This window comes from Bacillus rossius, chromosome 3 (genome assembly GCF_032445375.1).
Source record: "Bacillus rossius redtenbacheri isolate Brsri chromosome 3, Brsri_v3, whole genome shotgun sequence".
NCBI classification, from domain to species: domain Eukaryota; kingdom Metazoa; phylum Arthropoda; class Insecta; order Phasmatodea; family Bacillidae; genus Bacillus; species Bacillus rossius.
Window position 1 is genome coordinate 97,770,299 of NC_086332.1, and position 21,781 is coordinate 97,792,079.

Consider the following 21,781-nt stretch of genomic DNA (forward strand, 5'->3'; position numbering starts at 1 on the left):
GTGATGAAAGAACTGTTGAAATTGCTCGTGTAGCAGTGCGTTCATTACTTCTGGAACTATTGAGCAAAGTATAATGTTATTTATATCAATTTTCTCTTTAATATGTATTTCAGAGTATATTATACCCTATGTAACTTGTAGTTATAATAAATATTTAGGTATTGGGTCTCTGGTTTATGTAAATAGGTTATGTTGCCTTTGTCACTATGATGTGCAGTGTGTGAATATTATGTACTTTTATTACTCATTATTTAATTCTTTTAAATCAGTGTTTTTTTCTTATCCCTTGCTGTTTGTAATAAGATTTAAATAAATATGTGTTTAACATTTAAGTTGTTTGCTTTAATTTCAAAAAACCATTTAATGGTACCTCTTATTAAAAATTGTTTTAAATTCAGAGTATTTTTAAAAAGTTGTAACTATAAGTTATTAACCTCCTCAGCTAGAGTGATTGCTTTAATACATAAATTCTAACACTACCTTCGAGATGTCTTCCGCCACTACGAGAAGAAGAGAGAGACTCTACACAACACCAATACTTTATTAATACTCTATCATCATTTATTGAATTATAGACAAAATACAGTATCATACCGGACTTTTTTTATTGTAATTAATGTTGGGAAATTTGTTTCAGCGATGGTTAATATATTTTTGTATGTTGGCATTCTTGATGGTTATCAAATGTTTGCATGTGGGTGTAATATATATGTCATTTTGGAGTAGGTACGGTCAGTTTGTTTGTAGAGGTCATAGAGGTAGGATGTGTACGAGTGTATTAATTAGGACTCGTCAGATACCCGGATGGCAGTGACGGCAACAGAGAACTTGGTGAATACAGGCTACCGACTTGTCTCGACTGGTTACACATTGCATAACACTTGTAGGTTTTTAAATTCAAACTTGGCGTCATCTGGCGACAATGCCTTGAATTAAATATGGTCGACAGTGGCGCCATCTGGTAGCGACTTTATGAATTAAAGATGGCGGCAACGGAGAACTTGGTGAATACAGGCTACCGACTTGTCTCGTCTTGTCCCCCGACTTGTCTCGACTGTCTAGACTTGTCTCGACTCGTTCCCGACCTGTCTAGACTGACTACATAACACTTGGCGCCATCCGGCAGTAAATTTAAGAATTAAGGAGGCGACGGTGGCGCGCTCCGGCGGTAACTTTAAGAATTAAAGATGGCGATGGTGGCACACTCTGGTAGCAACACTAGGAACTAAAGATGGCGACGGTGGCGTCATCTGGTATCGATTATATTAACTAAAATATGGCGACTGTGGCGCCATCTACCAGCCAACTTGAGAACCAAGATGGCGGCGTCTCTGGCAACTAATTTAGAATTTGGCGCGCGATACTAGCGGCATCTACCAGCCAACTTGAGAACCAAGATGGCGGCGCCTCTGGCAACTAATTTTTGAATTTGGCGCGCGATACTAGCGACATCTACCAGCCAACTTGAGAACCAAGATGGCGACGGTGGCGTCATCTGGTAGTCTGTGCTGGAATTAAAGATGGCGGCTGTATAATAATTTTAATTTCAAATGTGGCGCCTTAGGTATGCATTAAGGAAGGCAAAAACACCCTCCCCCATTTATCATAAACTTGCCGTCAGTACGTAGCATATATAGATTATTTATTCCACCATATTCCAATTGGTCTCGTGGTCTAGTGGTCAAGGTGTCCGCCTCGTAACCACGACATCCTGGACGTTTTCACGTCCCATGGATCGAATCCCAGCCTCGGCACTGAAAATATTTTAGTTAAAATAAAATAATCCCCTGCTGCTATCTGGTGGCGACCAACAGAACTATATGACGTCACAAGATGGCTGCCAGCAGCAGACGAAAACAATATGGCGGCCACCAGCAGACGAAAACAAGATGGCGGCCACCAGCAGACGAAACAAGATGGCGGCTGATGATTACATCGAATTTCAAAGTTCGAAAAAAAAAATTCGAATCCAAGATGGCGGCCGTGACGAAAAGTGCAACGGTGACGTCACGATTCGAAGTTGGTGGAAATTTCTAGAAATACAAAATGGCGGATGGATTAGCATGGATTAACATATGGATTAGCATGGATTAACATATGGATTAGCATAGATTGGCATACGAATTGGCATAGATTGGCATACGTATTGGCATGGATTTGCATACGAATTGGCATAGATTGGCATACGGATTGGCATGGATTAGCATGGATTAGCATGGATTAGCATACGGATTAGCATGGATTAGCATACGGATTAGATGACGTCATCCAAGATGGCCGCCGGATCCTCGATCCTCCGCCTGGCCTTGAACCCCCCATTTCCAACTACTGTAACGGGAAATTTTTTCGTGCGTACATGGCTGATGAACGTAACGGGACACTTTTTCGTGTGTGCATGGCGGAAGGAAGTGACATAATCCCCGAATCCCCCTCCCTCCTCCCCTGTCCTCATACATACTATATACATCTACTACTGAGTAATGGTATTCTCGTTTGAATTCCACCTGATAAGAATATTACAAGTGATAATTTAGTAGCAATAATCCAATTCATTAAATTTAACTCTGAATAAAATGACATGACTCAGTCATATTATAATAACCTGTGAGACATCTGAGAAACACTAATAATCAAGACGAAATTCCTTCTCCAAGATGGCCGCCAAGGTCATGGTATAAAGTCAAGTTCAAATGTCAAGGCCATCTTAGATGGTCGCCGTGACGTCAGAGATGGACGTGGCGTCAGAGCTCGGTCGTCACCACTCACCACGCGCCAGCGCCAGTCCCCAGATGCCCTATTATATACTACTGGAGTTGGCGCCTGTTTCGCTAGGAGAAAATACTTTTGCATTATCAGTAAAGGGAAAATACTCCAGGCATTCCACGGATCGTAGAATCGCGATAAAGTGCTGGTACTTTGGCAGTTTTATCATCTTGGAATAGAGGTACACGTTTTCGAACCGAAGACCGTCTGGTTCCTCCAGAAGACTCAGTAGAACATATATTTTGTCACAATTGGACGGCCTTGCCATAATGCATCGTGTGGTAGAAGGCAATAACGAGCCATGTCAATATTTTCGTGTTTTGGCTTCGTTATCTTGCGTGATTTGCACGGGCAAACACACTTCTTGATTGATGACTTGCATGGTACTGAAGAAATTGTATATAAAAAAAAGTTTTACTTTCGGCTCAGTTGTGCATAATGACATAAAGAAGTAAGAACAAAAAAAAACTCACATCGATGCAGGACTCGTAAACTCGCTTTTCGAGCTACAAATTCCAGTCTACAGATTCTGTGGTTCAGGAACGAAAATGGCCAAAAATTTAAAAATTAAAAATTAAATTTTAAATATTTCAGATTTCCAAGATGGCAGCCAAGATGGCTAACAAAATGGTGAGCACCTTAGCAATAAATGATCCCTGTACTCTAGCAGATAAAAATTGTATTAATATTGTGGCAGCACCCTCTAGCAGATGAAAAAAAATTTTGGATCCAAAATGGCGGCATTCACCAGACGAAAACAAGATGGCCACCATGATGTCATACTGGCTGATGTAATATGTCTTGGAATTAGTGGTGGAGGTCCCTTCACCAGGTTCGAACCAAAGACACCATGGCATAGGTACGTTTAAGTTAAAATTTAATTTAATTAATTTTTTTCTGATTTTCTAGCTTTAAAATTACGGATTATCAAAATGGGACTGTTATGAAAAGTGGAATGCTCCTAGAATTCAAGATGGCGGCCACAACGAAAATTGCAATGTTTTTATAGTCCAAGATGATGGAAAAAAAATTACAGATCCAAAATGGCGGCCAAGGTCAAGGTCAAAGGCCAAGGCCATTCAAGATGGTCGCCGTGACATCAGAGGTCGGTCGGTCATTGACCCACTACTCGCTCCTCGCACCGACTAAAGTCCCAGCTCCAGCCAATATATACTACTGGTGTGCTTACTAACGGAGTTACTAACATTTTATCCTTTAACCACAGTTTATTCCCCCCCCCCCCCCCCCCACAATGGCAGCAATGGTTAGTTGTATCAAAAACGTTTCAGACAAAAGTTTTACATAATAGTTATAAGGGTTACAAACAAATTGAACGGATTTAATAGTGTGTCTACTCAAGGAGTTATGAATTTTTTTGTCCTTCAAATCTTGTTTTTTCCACCTCTTTCAGTAATGTTTGGATGTATAAATTTTTTTTAAACGCAAGTTGTAGATAATATTTTTAGGTTTTACAATAAATAAGCACGGACTTAGCAATGTAAATGGCACAGACAGTATTATTCTACAAAAAATTCTAACTCTGATTTTGAAGTTAAACTTCTATGCTGAGGGGGTAACAATTTTAGAGCTTTATGAAAATTCCATCGCATGAGGGGAAATAGCTAGGCATGTGGTGGCAGAACCGGGATAGGAGGGGGAAAATAGGCTTGTGTTGGGGAACCGGGCGAAGAGGGGGAATAGTTAGGTACGTGGTGGGGGAACCAGCAGAGGAGACAGCACGGTACACACTTTTGCACACACTTTTATACACACACTTTAACGCACAGTTTTAAACACACTTTTACACAGCATTTAACACACACTTTAATACACACTTTTAGAAACACTTTTACGCATAATTTTACACAGCCTTTAACAAGCCTTTAACACACACTTTAACACACACATTAACACAATTATACATACTAATTTACGCACACTTTTCCCCGCACTATTCATACACTTTCACACAGCTTTTAACACAGCCTTTAACACACACATTTACAAAAAATTTGCTCTCAATTGTACACACCTTTACACACTTTTAAACACTTTTATTCACTTTAATACACTTATATTTATTTATTTTTCACCTTTATATACTTTTGCACACTGTTGCATACTTTTGCACAATTTTTCATATTTTTGCACACTTGCACACTCGCACATTTGCACACTGGCACACTTGCGCTTTTGCCATCTTGCGCACTCGCGCGCTCGCGCACTTTACCTACTCGAGCATTGGGAGCTCTTGCGCTCTTGCGCACTCGCGCACTTGCATATGTGCGGTTGTTTCTTGGGGGTGGCGTGTCGAGCTATCCCCACCCCGGGGCTGTTGGCGCGGGCGGTGATCGCTGGAGCAGCCTTGAGCGGGCTCCACGTGGCGGCGTGCGGCTCAGGTTGAACCCCGCCATGCTGCAGGGATAGGCGGGTCGCGGCGGTAGGGACCCGTCTGTGTCTGACGCTGCCAACTTGCTGGCACCTAGTAAAGGAGTATTTGGGCAGAGGGCATCCCAGCGGGGTTTGAGCTTATTGTCGTGCACTGTGCTACGGGCCATCTTTACAAGAAAATATTGTTCTTTCATGTATGTTATATTAATTTTATTACTTTTGGAAATCGGTATTGAAAAAAAAAGTTTTATGAGAGTATTTTTTATTATTTCAGATCATACCCACATTATTTTTATTCCCAATCATTATTTTTGTTCAATTAAAAATACTAATAATTTATCTCTAACAATACCAAATAAGCAATAAGTTTCACTTCTGTGCTCATGGATTCCACGCAATGTTTTTTAACCCATAGAGCAATGCAAAGCAACGAGAATTCCCCAAAAGGCAGGACAACTGCAATACACGGGAGTCTAAGAGGTTGCATAACCTTTAGAACCCAGGAAACCCGAGGCTCACAAGCGACCGAGCCCTTAGCAACAACGCAGTGAGCGCTGATTGGCTCTAGATGATGTCACTTTAAGTCTGTGCTGATTGGCACTTGATAATGTCACTCAGGGTTCGCCGGGTATAAATACGGGTTTGTTAGCAAGCAGCAAGCAGAAGGTGCCTGGCTGCCAGCCAGAGGCTTCGGCTTACCACCGCTCCGAAGAAGACAACAGTTCGTCACGCTGCCGCCATCGCCCACGACGCCCGGGACTTCACTACACCACGACGCTGCCGACTTAGACAAATCCGCACCAGGGGCAGAAGGGAATCGCTGCTCCGCCACGAGAGACAGACACCAACTGGACTCAGCCTGTGGCGGCCGCGCCGTCACCTCCGGAGTCTTATCACGTCCATCCGCAGCCGAGGTGGGACTTAGGCGAATTTCAACAAAGCCGTATGTGGAACTTTAACTTTTCACTCTGGAACGGGACTTAGCCGCAGGACGACATACCACGAAGAAACGGACTTAACCTCAGACGCCATGACTCTCCACCAATACCCGCCAGGAGCGAGTAGGAACTCGCTCGGCGAGTAATTTTGTGAAAAGCTGCTAATCAAATTTGAAGTCCTCAGGGGTGGGCGAATACCCCCTGAAGGAAAATAGTGAAGGGAGCAGACTTTTGATTAGGGACACTCGCTCAGCGAGTGGCGAAGGAGCGAGTCGGCGCAACGAGAGTGGAAGTCAACATCGACGTCGTCCGCATACGGCGAAGAGGTGTTTATAGGCAGTGTTGGCGAACTTACCCGGAATTGACTTAGAACATAGAGTAGTAAATTGATAGAGACAGGACTGAGACGCCAGATAACCGGAACTATAAAGACGACGAGTTGGCCGCACCTCAATAGTGTGTAGGCGAAAGCGCCACTAGGGATCGGACTTAAATGTTTATTATATAAATGGAGGGCGGACCCAAACTCGCGGCGTAGGTCTAAGTCTAATGCAAGTGTATGTTCTAAATTGTGTGTCAGATAAAGATAGTGTGTAATTGAGTAAAGTTAAGTATAGTTTGCAACTTTGGAAGTATCAGTAAATTAATTCAAAGAATATAGAATACATAAATTACATTGTTTGTTGACATAGCTAATCGCTAAATGTCAGGATTATTTGTTGTTATTACGAGATTATTGCATCAAATTAAAAGTGTGTAATTTGTGTTCACAGAGATCGTCAGCCATTTGCAGTTAACCTGTTTCAGCTATTGAAGCAAACGGCGACGTATCGGTACCAAGTTTGCATGTTTGTCGTGCGCTATATTATAATCAATAAAAGCGTCTTGTACACAAAACTGTTTAAGTTTCTTCGCAAGATAAAAACCCACCCTATCTCCCTTGGCAACTCTGTTCGAGTTTCTGTAGGAGATAACAGTACGTTTATCAAAAAATATGGGTTTAGCAAAAGTTTTGGATAAAATTATAATATTTACAAATAATGAACGGATATTATATTGTGCCTACTAAGGGAGTTATGAATTTTTGTTCCCTGACTCTTTTTTTCTACCCCTTGCATTTATAGTTGGTCGTTTCAAATATTTACGTAGACCTAAGTTTTTAGTTATATTCATATTAGGTATAATACGTTTAAAGGTTTTTTTTTTCATCATATTATGAGAGTTATAACGATTTTTTTTTTGTTTTTCATAAAACCTTTCCCATTCCTACTTCTCAGGTTAGATTTTACCCAATAACGAACTCGACCGAGATTTCCCATTACTATATTTTAGTATCAGTTTGAAGTTATTTGTGCCAAATTACGGCAGTTATAGTGTCCATAAATATGTGATACATATACATATACACACACTTTAGAGTTGACGATGGTTTTGGGGTCTATGGACCATGAAACGAAAAACTTTATAAAAACTTTCCGTAAGTTGCACTACGGTAACGGCTTCAATAGGTATTATTTCTTCGAAATCTACCTAAAACTGACAGTTACCACTATTACACACTGCGAGTTGCAACAAACGATCAGAAAGTGATAATTTCCCGCAGTAGGCCTACAACCAACAGAGACTATTGTTTCCTTTAGTAGGCCTAAATTCGCGGTGTTGTGAGGTGACATCACAAAGCAAGTAAAATTAAGAGTCCCAACTCAATGCTATAAATAAAGCTTTTTTTTTCTTTGAAAATCAGCAAACTATGCGGTATTCATCGGCAACCTTACAACTTAAAAGTCTATAACTTTTCAAAAAGAAAAAGTTGGCTATCTTGATATATATTTTTTTGTCGTTTGTTGCTGGGAATATTTACCATAAAGGTTTTACGTTATCGATTTAACAATACGGAACAAGCAAGACTATAGTGGTTTATATATTTTTCAAAACTATAAGAAAAACTGCATAGCCGCAAAGTATCATTATTGAAAAACATGCACACGTGCGCACGTCTTCATATGTGCACATGACAGCCATGCTTATTTCATTACTACTAAGATAATGGAACATTGTCAAAAGAAATTCCAAATTATAATACATAGTTTGCAATTATACTCAATGCTCGACTCCGTTAATAAACCAATTCCATAAATTCTGAGCTATGAATAATGATACAATTATTTTTTTAAGTCATTATGTTTAAGAAATTTCTCTGTTTTCTTTATATTTAAAACTTAATTTTTGATGTTGGCATTTCTCAACCGTACAAATTTTTATAAGTATGTAGTCACATTCCGTCTATTCAGTTGCCCCCCCCCCCCCCCCTGCGGTGAAATAACAGAGATTAAGAAAGGATACAGATGGAGTACAGCCGTCAGACGTAAATAAGTTCCCCCCCCCCCCTCCCCCCGTGTTTTTATGATTTTCACATACCAATATGGCGGAAGTTTGTTTATATTTGTAACAGCTTTTCTAGGCTGATTGTATAACTACTGTAGTTACGCTGTTTGGAAGAATATTAGATCAAAATATTACTTGTTAATATGTTTGTATGTATTTAAAGTCCAAAACGAATATTAATATTACAATAATGTAATTATATGAGTTGACATTTTTCTCCAATTTAACCTGCAATAGAGGTAGAGTTGATACATTTGTAAACAAACGGCCGCCATATTGGTAGGTGACATACCGTGACTTACCGTGTCGTGGCTGAGCGGCTGGCTGTACACGGGCACCGGCTGCCAGTCCAGGTCAGGGTTCCAGCGCTGCCAACCCACGGGCCGCCACATGCCCGCCGCCTCCAGCTGCGCCGACATCTGCGTGCGGTCCACCCCGGTCGACTGCATCGCCACGATGTCGGGCGAGTAGTAGTCGCCGAGCAGCGAGCCGTAGCGCGCCCGCAGGAAGCGGCCCTGCTCGTACTGCTGCCGCTTGCCCTCCTGCACACGTCACAGCCTCTCGCCGTAGCTCCTCTGCAAACACCTCCAAGCCACTGTGGCTCTAGGGAGCTCGTGTCGGCGGTGTTCAAATAGTTTAGAATAAACATTCAGCATGTTTACTGAATTTCATTGTTGATTAAAATGTATATCCATTATTTTACTAAATTAATTAGTTTTATACACATGTATACTGAGTATTTATTTAAAATGTTCTAATTTGATTGAATTTATACTTTACCAACCGTATTTATAGATAATGTCGCTCCAGTCCTTTTATTATTTTATTTATATTAATTATTTGAAAGCAAATTTCTTGTTAGTTTTTTATTACAAGTATGTACAACTTCTAACGCGCTTACAAAAGTCCACGCGCCTATTTTTTTTATGAGAATATTTTAATTTATTTTTAAAAGAAAATTGTCAAACTGAAATATCAGGGAACATTAGAGTTTTAGAAGTCCCACATTTACATATATAAATTTAAGTAATACATTTCTAATTTTTTAAAATATTTTATATTTATGATTTTATTCAATTTGGGGCTGATAATTTTTTCTTGTCAATTGTTTGATGTTTTGTTATACAAATAATGAATAAAGAAATAAATATATATATGAAATACACATGTCATGTTTGTATCAAAGACACTGTAACATGTGTGTAAACCGGCATTAAATATAATCTTCTTGCAAACACAATTTCCTGCTTCTGTGTATGAAGCATGTTGGGCCAGATGCAGGAGGAAATGCATTATTATAGTCCACTACAAAGATTACAATTATCCTTCCAAATAAAACTTTCAGTAACCTTATGTAGCTTAGTTGCTCTAATTTTCTTAATCTTTCTTCACTAGTTTTTTAAAATTTAATTCTGGAGGGGAGGGTCTGGAAAACCCCCCCCCCCACCCCCCCCTCGATCGACACTACTGTAGGGAGAGGACGGAGGGTACCTAGTGCGGAGATACCGTCAAACCCGGCAAGTTAAATCCCTATTTCTTGCGAAGCCAAGGACTCTCACACAAACCCGGCAAGTTAAAACCCTATTGCTTGCGAAGTCAAGGACTGTCACAGTCAAGAGCCCCGCTTAATCATGACTCAAGGATGTATTTGTGTTAGTGAGGCGGAATGATAAGTGCGACGCTCGCTGTTTCTTCTAGCGTGGTGTCGCCTATAAGCGCAAGACTCTGGACTGACACGCAGTCTTCTCGTTGTGTATAGGCCAACTATGAATTATGAGCGTTAACCATGATATTATATGGAAAAGAATTGAACATAAAGGCGTTTTGCAAGTTTATAAATCCGTACCGAGAGTATGATTCTGAAAACCCACGTTTCAACAATTTTCACTCTTCTAAAGATACAGTTTAGAAACGTAATACTGAAACAGAACTACTCATCTGCCCCCAGTGTATTCTAAAATTATTTTCGCAAGCAGACCCCAGTCAGATATCCTGAGTAGTTTTTAAATGGCGTGGTTTCGTGTGAAGCTCTGCACACCGTGTTTGTGTCCAGGTAGGTGGGGCCGTAAACATAACATACTTGAAGTGAACAGCAAGTTTCTGGATACTGCATTCTTCACATAAAGTCTGCTATCTGTAAAAATTTGAAAAGTAACGCTATCCGCCTTCAGTGAGAAAATAGAGAGTGAAAGTTAATAATTCCAAAAAATTATGTAACTTAAGAGGTTGCACATTAAAGAAATGTGTCAAAATTGTCATTAAAACAACAACCACACAGAAAATTATCAACTCTGAACTGGGTAGGAACATAAAACTTGAAATAAATAAACTAGAAACAAGTTTTAAAGTAATGAAAAACAGTGATCTGATTGTTTCAGAATTTAATATGTTCTTACAAATGTAGATGACACATTTAATGCAATAAAGAACAGTCAAATGATGAAAGCTATCTAGGATATGAAAAGTAACTGCCGCTCTTACAATAAACCTATATATTTTTACACACAAGAAAATAAAAGATATAATTTAATTGTTAATAAGTTAATATCATATTCGTCTGATGTCTATGGCAGATCTAACAAAATGATAAACGTGGCTGTACATCACATTTCAAAGCCATTAAAAATGTTGATGAATCTTTTTTGTTAGGCTTAGTGCTTGAAAAAAAAAAAAAAAACATTATAAAAAGGAAAATCCACAATATGTAGCAAACTATCGACCCCATTGTTGCAAAAATATTTTAGATTAATTTATAGTAAATAATCGTTTTTCTTTCCTGTGAGACAGTCATTTCTTAAAAGTTATCAGCGTAACTAAAAAAAATCAACAATAAATGTAATAACTTCACTGGTCAGGTTTGAGATATTTTGAACAGAGGAAATGAAGCATCTTTTTTTAAATTTGCCTTGAACCATCGATCTTGTAGATCATAAATGTTGCTTCAAAATTTGAATCTTAATGGAATCCGAAGAAAACTGTATGAGCTAATAAAATCATACTTATTGAATCGTAAAAGAGTGGACATAAGATAACGTGATAAAATAAAGTTTTTAGAGACATTCGGGTAAGGTAGCAAATAAGCACTTCCTTGTTGGGATGATACTGTTACGAACGTGAGCAAGGCCACATCACGCGCAGATGCAGAGCTAGCTGGGCTGCATCACATGCCGCCGTAACATGATATGTACAGTGCGCACCTGGGTCGCCGCTTCCCACAAGAGTCTAGCGACAGCAATGCTACCTTCCTGCAACTGGCCGCAAATGCCGATCCTTTCCGAAGTTAGCCGATCGGGAGCGCCTACCCCCTGGATGTTTTTTATTTTTAAGCGCGCGTTTTTTCTCTCCAGTATAAAAATGCCACATAGACTGTTTAGTGGATGGTTGGTTATATTAGGTAAGTATAGCTACATGAAAATTACTGTAAAATCATTTTATGGTTGCTTAGCAAATAACTTTTTAATATGTAGCTATCCAGCGCTAGGAAACAGTTTACATGATTTCACAGTATCTTTAATGTAGCTATCCTAACCAAATCAACCGTCCACAAAGTTTTAAAGTATTTATAATGTAGCTAACCTAACCTAATTGACCATTTTTTATCATGTCCTTACATGAAAATTACAATTTAATTAATAAATATACTTTTATTTGCATTCATTATTCAAAAATATTTATTACTTTTGAAATGTTACGTGATCGTATTTATTTTTACAAGTACAAAAAAAAGTTCGTACCTGCCGAGATTCGAACCGTCGCTCAGCCACGAGACCACATTTAATAATTGGAAGTTTCAGATGACATATATGATCGTGCCGCCGGCCCCGGAACGAGCCTGAGCGGTGCGGCAGCCGGCCCCGGAACGAGCGTAAGCGGTGCGGCAGTTGCAGGAAGGTAGCATTGCTGTCGCTAGACTCTTCTCGCTTCCCCTCCCTCCAGCCCTCACACCCCGCGCGGCGGAGTGAGTGGAGTTCAGAGAGAGTTCAGGCGGAAGCCTTCCCGCAGCGGAGCTTCCGGGGCGATAATGCCGTGGGTGCGGCAGAGTGGCGAAGTCCTTGGACGAAGGTTCCAGGGCAGGGAGGGAGTGAGTGAGTGAGTGGAGTCGGGACTTTTCCGGCGGCGAAGTTTCTGGGCGATAGTGCCGCGGGTGTGGAAGAGTCCCGAGTGAAGTTCCGAGCGAGGCGTCGAGTGGGATCTCGGCGAAGGGGAAGTGCGACGGCGGCGGCGGAGTCCTGCGACGGAGGACCACGAGGGGTGCTGCGGCGAGAGTTACGCCAGAGGTGCGGCCCAGCGAGGCGTGTGGATTGTGAGAAACGAGTGACTGGAGGAAGCAACATTTTTTTTTTTTTAAGTACAATTGATTAATTGCCATTTTAGATTATTTGTATGTGACATAAGTAGTGGCAATAAATAAAACTGTGTGTGTGATAGAAATCTTTAATTGGGCTATCCTTAACGAACCCACTGTAAATCGTAACATTTTGGTGTCAGAAGTGGGATAGCCCTAATTAATAGATTTAGGATTCAGTTACAAAATGTTTAGGTTGTTTAATTAGTAAATGCTTTATAGAGAGATGGCTGCTGAAGAGTTAAATGTAGAAGATATCAGGAAGATAAGGGTTCTCCTGGAAGAAATGGTGAATGACATGATGGCATGGAGAACCAGTATGAAGAACTCTGCGAAATAAGTGAAGAGTGAAAATAATGAGAGTAAGGACTATAATGAAGAAACGAAGAGCGGGTCAAATGATAGCCTAGATTAAATGAAGAAGGATCAGGATGAAATGAAGAATGGCCAGGAAGAAATGAAGAATAAAATGAAGACTGAAGTGAAGATAAGCCTAGAAGAGAAAAACAGCCAAGAGAAAAACAGCGAAGAGAAGAACAGCGAATAGAATATTGGCCAAGAGAAGAACAGCGAAGAGAAGACAAGCCAAGAGGAGACCAGCCAAGAAGATAACAGCGAAGAGAATAACAGCGAAGAGAATAACAGCGAAGAAAAGAACAGCGAAGAGAAGAACAGCGAAGAGAAGAACAGCGAAGAGAAGAACAGCGAAGAGAAGACCAGCGAAGAGGAGTCCAGCCAAGAGGATAACTGCCAAGAGGAAAACAGTGAAGAGAACAGCCAAGAGAACAGCGAAAAGGAAATTAGCCAAGGAGAGGAGAACAGCCAGGACATGAAGATGAATGAAAAGCTGAAGAAAAGCACAGCAGTAGTGAAGATGAGTTACAAAGTGAGGAATATTGAACAAGAAGAAATGAAGATAAACCAAAGAGAGAGGGGAAAATGCCAAGAGAAAAGCCGAGAAGAGATGTACATGAGTCAAGAAGAGATAGAGAAGTGCAAAGAAAAAAAAGAAAGACCAAGAAGAGGTGCAGGAAGACCAAGAAGAGGTGAAGAAAGACCAAGAACAGGGTAAGAAAGACCGAGAAGAGAAAATGAGAACACAAGGAGTCATGAAGAGGGTACAAGCAGAAACTAAGTGCAGTGGAGGTGAGACTCAGAAGAACCAAGAGGGCACGAGTAACCAAGAAGAGACTAAGAAGAGCCGGGAAGAAATGTGCGAACAAGTAGCTGCGAGAGAAGAAATGGAGAGAAAAAGGGAAGAAACAAGGAAACTGTTGGAAGGCAACAAGCAATGCACTCAAGAGTATCGGATCCGTCCAAAGCAACGGTCGGCCCGGCTCGGGCAGCTGGATGAAAGACATGGGGCATCTGCGACGCAGAAGTGTCGCCGGGTGACAAGAGAAGCTACATCTAATGAGAGAGAGGGTTATCTGGTGAGACTGTACAGCCCGCGATGGAAGAAAGGCAGGAGGCCTAAACTTTGAGTAGCATGGAGTCCTCCAGGAGGAGATGCATTACCTGTTCGGGACGAACAGGTTTAAGGAGGGGGCAATGTTACGAATGTGAGCAAGGCCGAGACATGTGCAGGTGCAGAGCTGGCTGGCGGCTGCCGCAACATGATATCCGCCGCGCGTGCCTGGAAGATAACAAGGATTGTCGCTTTCCCCCTTCCTTCCCACCACTCCCCACGCGGCGCCCTGCCTTTGACACATAACTGAAACCGGACAGCTGCGGAGTTACGTGAGCCACCGACACGTGTTTCGAGAGATTTCTGCCGTCGGGACGGCTCGGAATGACGCGACTGGCCCTGACCGCTCTCGTGAGTTCTGTAATTGCGCCGGGGCCTAGATATATGCCCGAGGTCGTCAGCGCAGGGGGTTAGTAGAGTTCAGAGAGAGAGAGTTCAGACGGGAGGCTTTCCGCGGCGGAGCTTCCGGGGTGATAGTGCCGCGGGTGCAGCAGAGTGGGGAAGTCCTTGGACGAAGGTTCCAGGGCAGGGAGTGAGTGAGTTCAGTGGAGTCGGAAGCTTTCCCGCGGCGGAGTTTCCGGCCGATAGAGCGGCGAAGTCCCTGGACGAAGGTTCCAGGGCGAAGAGTTCAGTTCCGGGTTATAGTGTCGCGGGCGCGGCGGAGTTCCAAGCGAAGTTATGAGCGAGGCGTGAGTGGGATCTCGGCGAAGGCAAGTGCGTCGGCGGCGGTGGAGTGAGGCGACGGGATCCCGTGGCGGAGACCCACGAGGGACGCTGCGGCAAGAGTTGCGCCAGAGGTGCGGCCCAGCGAGGTGTGTGGATTGTAAGTAACGAGTGACTGGTGAAGCAACATTTTTAAGTGCAATTGATTATTTGGCAATTTTATAAGATTAATTGTAAGTGATATAAGTAGTGGACATCAATAAAACTGTGTGTGTAATAAAATCTTTAATTGGGCTATCCTTTACGAACCCGCGGTAAATTGTAACAATATGAACCATTCTCATATATTCTACGTGAACGAAGTCGCCAATATTGACTTATTAATTATTCATGTTAATCAATTTGTAAACGTTTTAGAGATAAATGGCTGCTGAAGGGTTTACTGTCGAGCAATACAGGGAGATAAGGGTTGCCCTGGAAGAAATGTTAGCCAGTATGAAGAACTGTAACGAAAAGTTAGCCAGTATGATTAACTGTAACAAAGAAATTGTAACCAGTATGAAGAACTTCACAGAAGAAATGAAGAGTGAAAGGAAGGAAAGTAAGAACCACCATGAAGAAGAAAAGAAGAGTGAGTCAAATAATAGTCTAGAGGAAATGAAGAAGGGACGAACAGGTTTAAGGAGGGGGCAATGTTACGAATGTGAGCAAGGCCACGTCACGCGCACGTGCAGAGCTAGCTGGGCTGCATCACATGCCGCCGTAACATGATATGTGCAGTGCGCACCTGGGACGCCGCTTCCTCTCCCTCCAGTCCTCACATACCGCGCGGCGCCCTGACTTTGACACATAACTGAAACCTGACAGCTGTGGAGTTACGCGAGCCGTCGACACGTGTTTCGAGAGATTTCTGCCGTCGGGTCGGCACGGAATGACGCGACTGGCCCCGGCCGCGCTTGCAAGTTCTGGAAATTGCGGCAGCTGATAGATAAAACAAGGACGGCGGCCTGGAGGGAGTGAGTGGAGTTCAGAGAGAGAGAGTTCAGGCAGGAGCCTTTCCGCAGCGGAGCTTCTGGGGCGATAGTGCCGCGGGTGCGGCAGAGTGGCGAAGTCCTTGGACGAAGGTTTCAGGGCAGGGAGTGAGAGAGTGAGTGGAGTCGGGACTTTTCCGGCGGCGAAGTTTCTGGGCGATAGTGCCGCGGGTGCGGAAGAGTCCCGAGCGAAGTTCCGAGCGAGGCGTCGAGTGGGATCTCGGCGAAGGGGAAGTGCGACGGCGGCGGCGGAGTGTGGCGACGGAGGACCACGAGGGGTGCTGCGGCGAGAGTTACGCCAGAGGTGCGGCCCAGCGAGGCGTGTGGATTGTGAGAAACGAGTAACTGGAGGAATCAACATTTTTTTTTAAAGTACCTTTGATTAATTGCCATTTTAGATTATTTGTAAGTGACATAAGTAGGCAGTAGCAATAAATAAAACTGTGTGTGTGATAAAAATCTTTAATTGGCCTTTCCTTTACGAACCTGCGGTAAATCGTAACAGTATGTATACTTTTCAAGTTTGCCAATTTCTTGGTACTGTTGTCACACACTGTGGATTCGGGCTACAATTGCCACGGTATCTGCCACTGAAATAGAATAATAAAAATGTCTCAGGGTGACACTTTAGCAAGAATGCTGAGAAGTTTTCAGAACGGTCTGGATATAAATTCAAACCTAATCCAAATGAAACAATATCATAAACAATGTTTTAATATCTTGTAACATAATTTTTTTTTTTTAAACTATTGCTATTCCTATGACCAATAATTGTCAAAAGAGGCTTGTTCACAGCATGTCTGTACTGTCACTCTCACTTATGGCCAGTTGCACCATCAGAGTTTGGACGTGATCTCGAGTCATAAGCTGGATTGACCATCGTTCGACCACATTTCCTGTTGCACCATTATGTTGTGAGCGCTGAGCAAAAATCATTGGGAACTTATATGTGAATTTATCATAGCAATGATCTCTAATCAACACTGCGGGAGCAGACATGGCTGGCATATTCACAGTTTTTATGCAGGTTAATTTAATCAAACGTAAATATTAGAGCATCTTTTCAGATCATACATAGTGTAACAAAATTTTACTTATTCTAGTGTAATGTCTTCTCACTTTAAATACTCAATTATAAATGTTAGAAGTGTTTGTTATTTTAGTTTAATGTTTAACTATTATTTTTGTCATGATAACTTTCCATTTTAAATAGAAGCTTTTTATGGTCAAAACCTATTCGTATTTCTGACTGTTTCGTTTTATATTAACTTTTAAATACCAGAATTTTTTCAGTTATTAAAATTCAGAAGATGAAGCAGTAACATTATGTGCTGCTATCTTGTGGAAATTTCAACAATCATTTGTTCGCCGTGTGACGATTGTAGCGACTTCATATTGTTCCAGCCGCCAATAGAAATGCACCTAACATTTCTTCGACACTGCTGCTGCCTGTTGTTGTAGATTGAAAATGTAGGAAGTACGGTTCACGCAAATAAAGATAGTGTAGTCCCAGTAAGTGTTGGGGCAACGTTCAGAGGAATGATCTCTAGATCATTCTTGGGCTAAGATCATATCATCGTGGATCGAAGAGCAGAATGGTGCAACTAGCCATTAGAGGCACAACTGGTTAGGTGTCCGAGGAAGTAGAAATGCCTCTGCTGCAGTAATGAGCAATAAATAAAATATAAAATAAATAATTCTAGCAAATTTAACAGTTCTTGTATGAGACTTCTATGGTTTCCTATTAATTTAGTTTCTTCAGTTGTTTACATGTCAGTTAACATGTCAATTCACATGTCACCATATGTACTACTGTAGTCATTCATCGTGATTTAAAACAATGATGAAAAAGAATGCAAGAAAGCAGAAATCCTGCAGCAGGTGTCTGACATCATGCTATCAGTAATCATGTTACAGGCAGAGCATGTGTTTTTTATACTTAGCTGTTCATAATTTCGACATCCAAATTCACAACACTTCCCTTCAGCTAAAATAAATTTATGGCTCATTTTCTTCAGTTTACAATTATTCCCAGTCCAGTAGCTGCCCTCTTTTTTATTTTATTACTGAGTAGGTTATCGGCGTGATTAATCATTTAAATAATCATCAGTTCCAAAGAACTGGCAATTCATAGTAATTGGAAGTTACAAGTAATAGTTATCTGTATCGGTGTACCGCTTAGTAAATACATAACCATCCATGATATTGTAACATCCACTATTATAAAAAGCCCACACTGGCAGTTTTTACTTCTTTTCATTTCTGGTTCTTAATTTTTTATGCAGTATTATTCAGTTTATTGGTTAAGTACAAATTAAGTGTGTAATTACTAATTTCTTACCTTTATTTTCTAAGTGGCAGTTCTGTAAATTAGCTCTGATTATTAATTTCATCTTGAGGCTTTGAGCTAAGCTATTACAAACAATAATATATTTTAACTGTAGCTCTAAGTATTAGTTTTTTATAGTAGGGGAACTCGGGCAAATATGAGCTGTCGGGTAATATGAGCAACTTTAACCTCTTTGACCACGACATCGCAAGAGATTTTTTTTACTATCAATGACTGGTGTTAACACTGCGTTGTAGTATGCTTTAGCTTTGTAAGTAACATGCAAGGCTCCAGCTATTCTTCAAATGAGTTTTATTGTCATTCAAAGGTATGTATGTTTTGTTACTTGATTATTTTTGGCATATGTAGTTAAATGAAGTGTAAAGTAATGTTAAAAATATTTCTTACTCTTAAACACAACAAAATTCTAGAGTACGTCCGTGAAACCATGGTATTTGCTCTCTCTTTTCATGTATGTGATTTGTAGTTTATTTTGACGGTTGTCTGCTGAGGTCTAATAAAAGAATAAGCAGTCAAAAGTGTAATATGAGCAGGCCTAATCAGGGTAATATGGTCAGCTGTTTTTCACTATGGGTAATATGGCCAAGCCTTGAAAAATTGTGTTTTTTTCAGGGAAGACACCTATGCAGATAAACTTAAAAACTAAAACTTATGTTTTACTACATTGCTGCATTGTATAAAATGTTCCTTAAATATGAATGTACACCTGGAATCGTTTAGAACACGACACCATCAAAGTGTTAATGCAAATTCACATAGTAGCCTATAAATCACAACATTGTTGAAAATAAATGTGCCTTAAATTAATTAATCCTAATTTATTTTTACTTTCAAATGGCTTATGACCTCCAAAGAAATAGTGCTGCCCGCCAGAAGTGGTTGGCAGAATCTATGGAAAAAGCGGTTAATGCTGTTAGAACCGGAAATATATCTGAGAATCGTACTGCTGCTGTTTACGATGTTCCACGCCAAACATTACGAGGTATTTGAATTCCGTTACTGATGAAACTTGAGGACTTCAACCAAGAAAACTGGGTCGCAAGCCTGAATTAGGGGAGCGAGTTGAAGAAGTCCTTACTGAGCATGTAAAATACCTGTCTGAACATGGGTTTTTCCTTAACCGAATGCAGTTACGCGCACTAGCTTTTAATTTAACAGAAAAATTTAAACTACAGCATAGGTTTAATAAGGAAGCAGGTATGGCAAGTTGGGACTGGCTGTGGAGCTTTCTCAAGCGTCATCCAGATCTCTCAATACGGAAAGAAGAAATCTTTCAATTAATCGTGCTTTATCCATGACAAAATTGGAAGTTGGAGTATTCTTTGACCTTCTCTAGGAAAAGATGCAAGAGTTGAACTTGATACATAGAGCTGCCAGAGTATTCAACATTGATGAGAGTGGGTTCCAACTTAACACTAGACCAACTACTGTTGTTGCACCCAAAGGATGAAGAGTCGTTCAAGCGATTTCTCCGAAAGAGAAAGGTGAAACTACAACCTTGGTAGACTGCTTCAATGCAGCAGGTAACTAAGGGTACCTTCCTCCCTGTATCATCATGAAAGGAAAGCGTACAGTGGTTGGTTTGAAGGAAAATTTGCCTCCTGGAAGCGAAGTTTTTCTAAATGAAAAGTCTGCATACATTAATGCACCAATTTTCTTTGTTGTAATTAAGAAGTTCGTAGATTATTTCCGCATAAGCAAGGAGTCGCCAGCCATTTGGATTTTGGATGGGCATGATTCGCATTGTTCTAACCCTAAACTTTTTGACTTTGCTGTGGAAAATGGTCGTTGTATGCTTTGCTTGTCACCACACACCTGCAGATAAAGGAATCTTCTCGCCACTGAAACGAGCTTATTACGATGCTTACAGTCGCTTCGTTAGGCAGAATAGCAGATCTTTCACCAAGGTTGAATTCGGAGACTTGGTAAAGGAAGCTTGGGAGAGAGTTGCAACAGTCAGTCGGTCTGGCAGCCAATTCGTTTCGTGCAACAGGTATGTAGCCTGTGAATCGAAATGTTATTCCTGATCATGCTTTCATTTCAGAAGTGATTTCAGGCACAGATCAAAAAACCAGAACGTGTCAAACCCTACAACAAGCCAAACCTACAGCGGGCAGTTCTGCAACATCACAACCACATACAAGTACAGCTTCCAAGCTTCTCTCTACCTCCAAGCAGATAACGCCAACAAAGTGCAACCAAGACGCCCAAGAACCTGAAACTCCTAGAAGAACTGTTAAAGCACTTTTACCTCTTCCATCTCTTACACGAACGAGGTATTCTAGAGGTAGAAAACGGGGTAGAGCAAGAGAACTCACATCAGCTGACGCGATTTCTAAACTTAAACTTGCGAAAATGAGGTCAAGGAAGTCTAAAACTTCTGTTTCTAATGAAAAAAGAAGATTGACTGATTCGGACTGCATGTGCACTGTCTGTGGTGGTAATTTTATGGACGATCGCCATGGTGAACAATGGGTCAGGTGTGAAAAATGTAGCCAGTGGTACCATGAAGATTGTGTAAGTTATTTCGACTCGGATTTTTTTTCTTGTGAGAACTGCAAATGAATCGTAAAGGCAGATAATCCCTTCTATCCGAAGTAGGTAAACGTGTAAAAGTGTGTACACCCTATAAAACATGTTTTATGATAGTTCAGTCTTTTATTATTCTGTTACAATATAATTAAAAAGAACAAGTTATATATTTTTAGTACTTGGTTATGATATTACTGACAGTATTAAAATAATAATGCCATGTGTCATATAGGTATCTTTCAAGTTAAATATGACTGCTCATATTTGCCAATCTACTTGATCATATTACCCCTACAACTGGGTAATATGAGCAGGTTTGTATATTTGTAAAATTTATGTTGCTACTTCCACGTGGAATGTGTATGTCCAAAATACTTTTGGTGAAAGAGAGTTAACAATTTTAAGTAATATTTGGTGTATTAATTTTATTCTTTAACGACTTTAAAATAAAGTTTTTTTCGGAGCGTTCCTTAAAATGCTCATATTTGCCCGAGTTCCCCTATGTATATTATAAATTATTTTACTGTAGTGAATTACCTCTCTTTGCACCAAGGTTGACATCTCTTGTTCGGCTTTATTTTTTCTGAAGGGGAACAGGCAAAATTTTCATAATTGTAGCTCATAAAATTCTACTAGCACTTTTTGTTACAAATCTCTACTTACCTTAATATTTTATAGTATTTATAATTTTGATACAATACAAGTTTTAATGGCAGATTTCCTCTGAAACACATAATTTTATTATGTTGGCACTGTGTTGTAAAAATGTGCTCTATTTTCTACTGGTCTAAATATAATTTTTTACTGAAAGGAATAAATATTAATTTTTAGAAAGTATTTTTATACATGTAAGTCATGTTTTGCAAACATGATATGATCACTTTAGCAGAGAGACCCAGCATAAAGACATCATAA

At 40.6% G+C, this 21,781-nt stretch overlaps 1 protein-coding gene across 1 annotated transcript in view; it reads right to left on the reverse strand.

Moving 5' to 3' along the window:
* The window catches only part of LOC134531063 (venom acid phosphatase Acph-1), an 86,314-nt gene that overhangs the window by 33,932 nt on the left and 30,601 nt on the right, over window positions 1–21,781 (reverse strand). Inside the window, exon 3 of the mRNA XM_063366581.1 lies at window positions 8,780–9,019. Within this exon, the coding sequence (XP_063222651.1) occupies window positions 8,780–9,019 (240 nt within the window). The remainder of the gene's footprint in view (window positions 1–8,779; window positions 9,020–21,781) is intronic.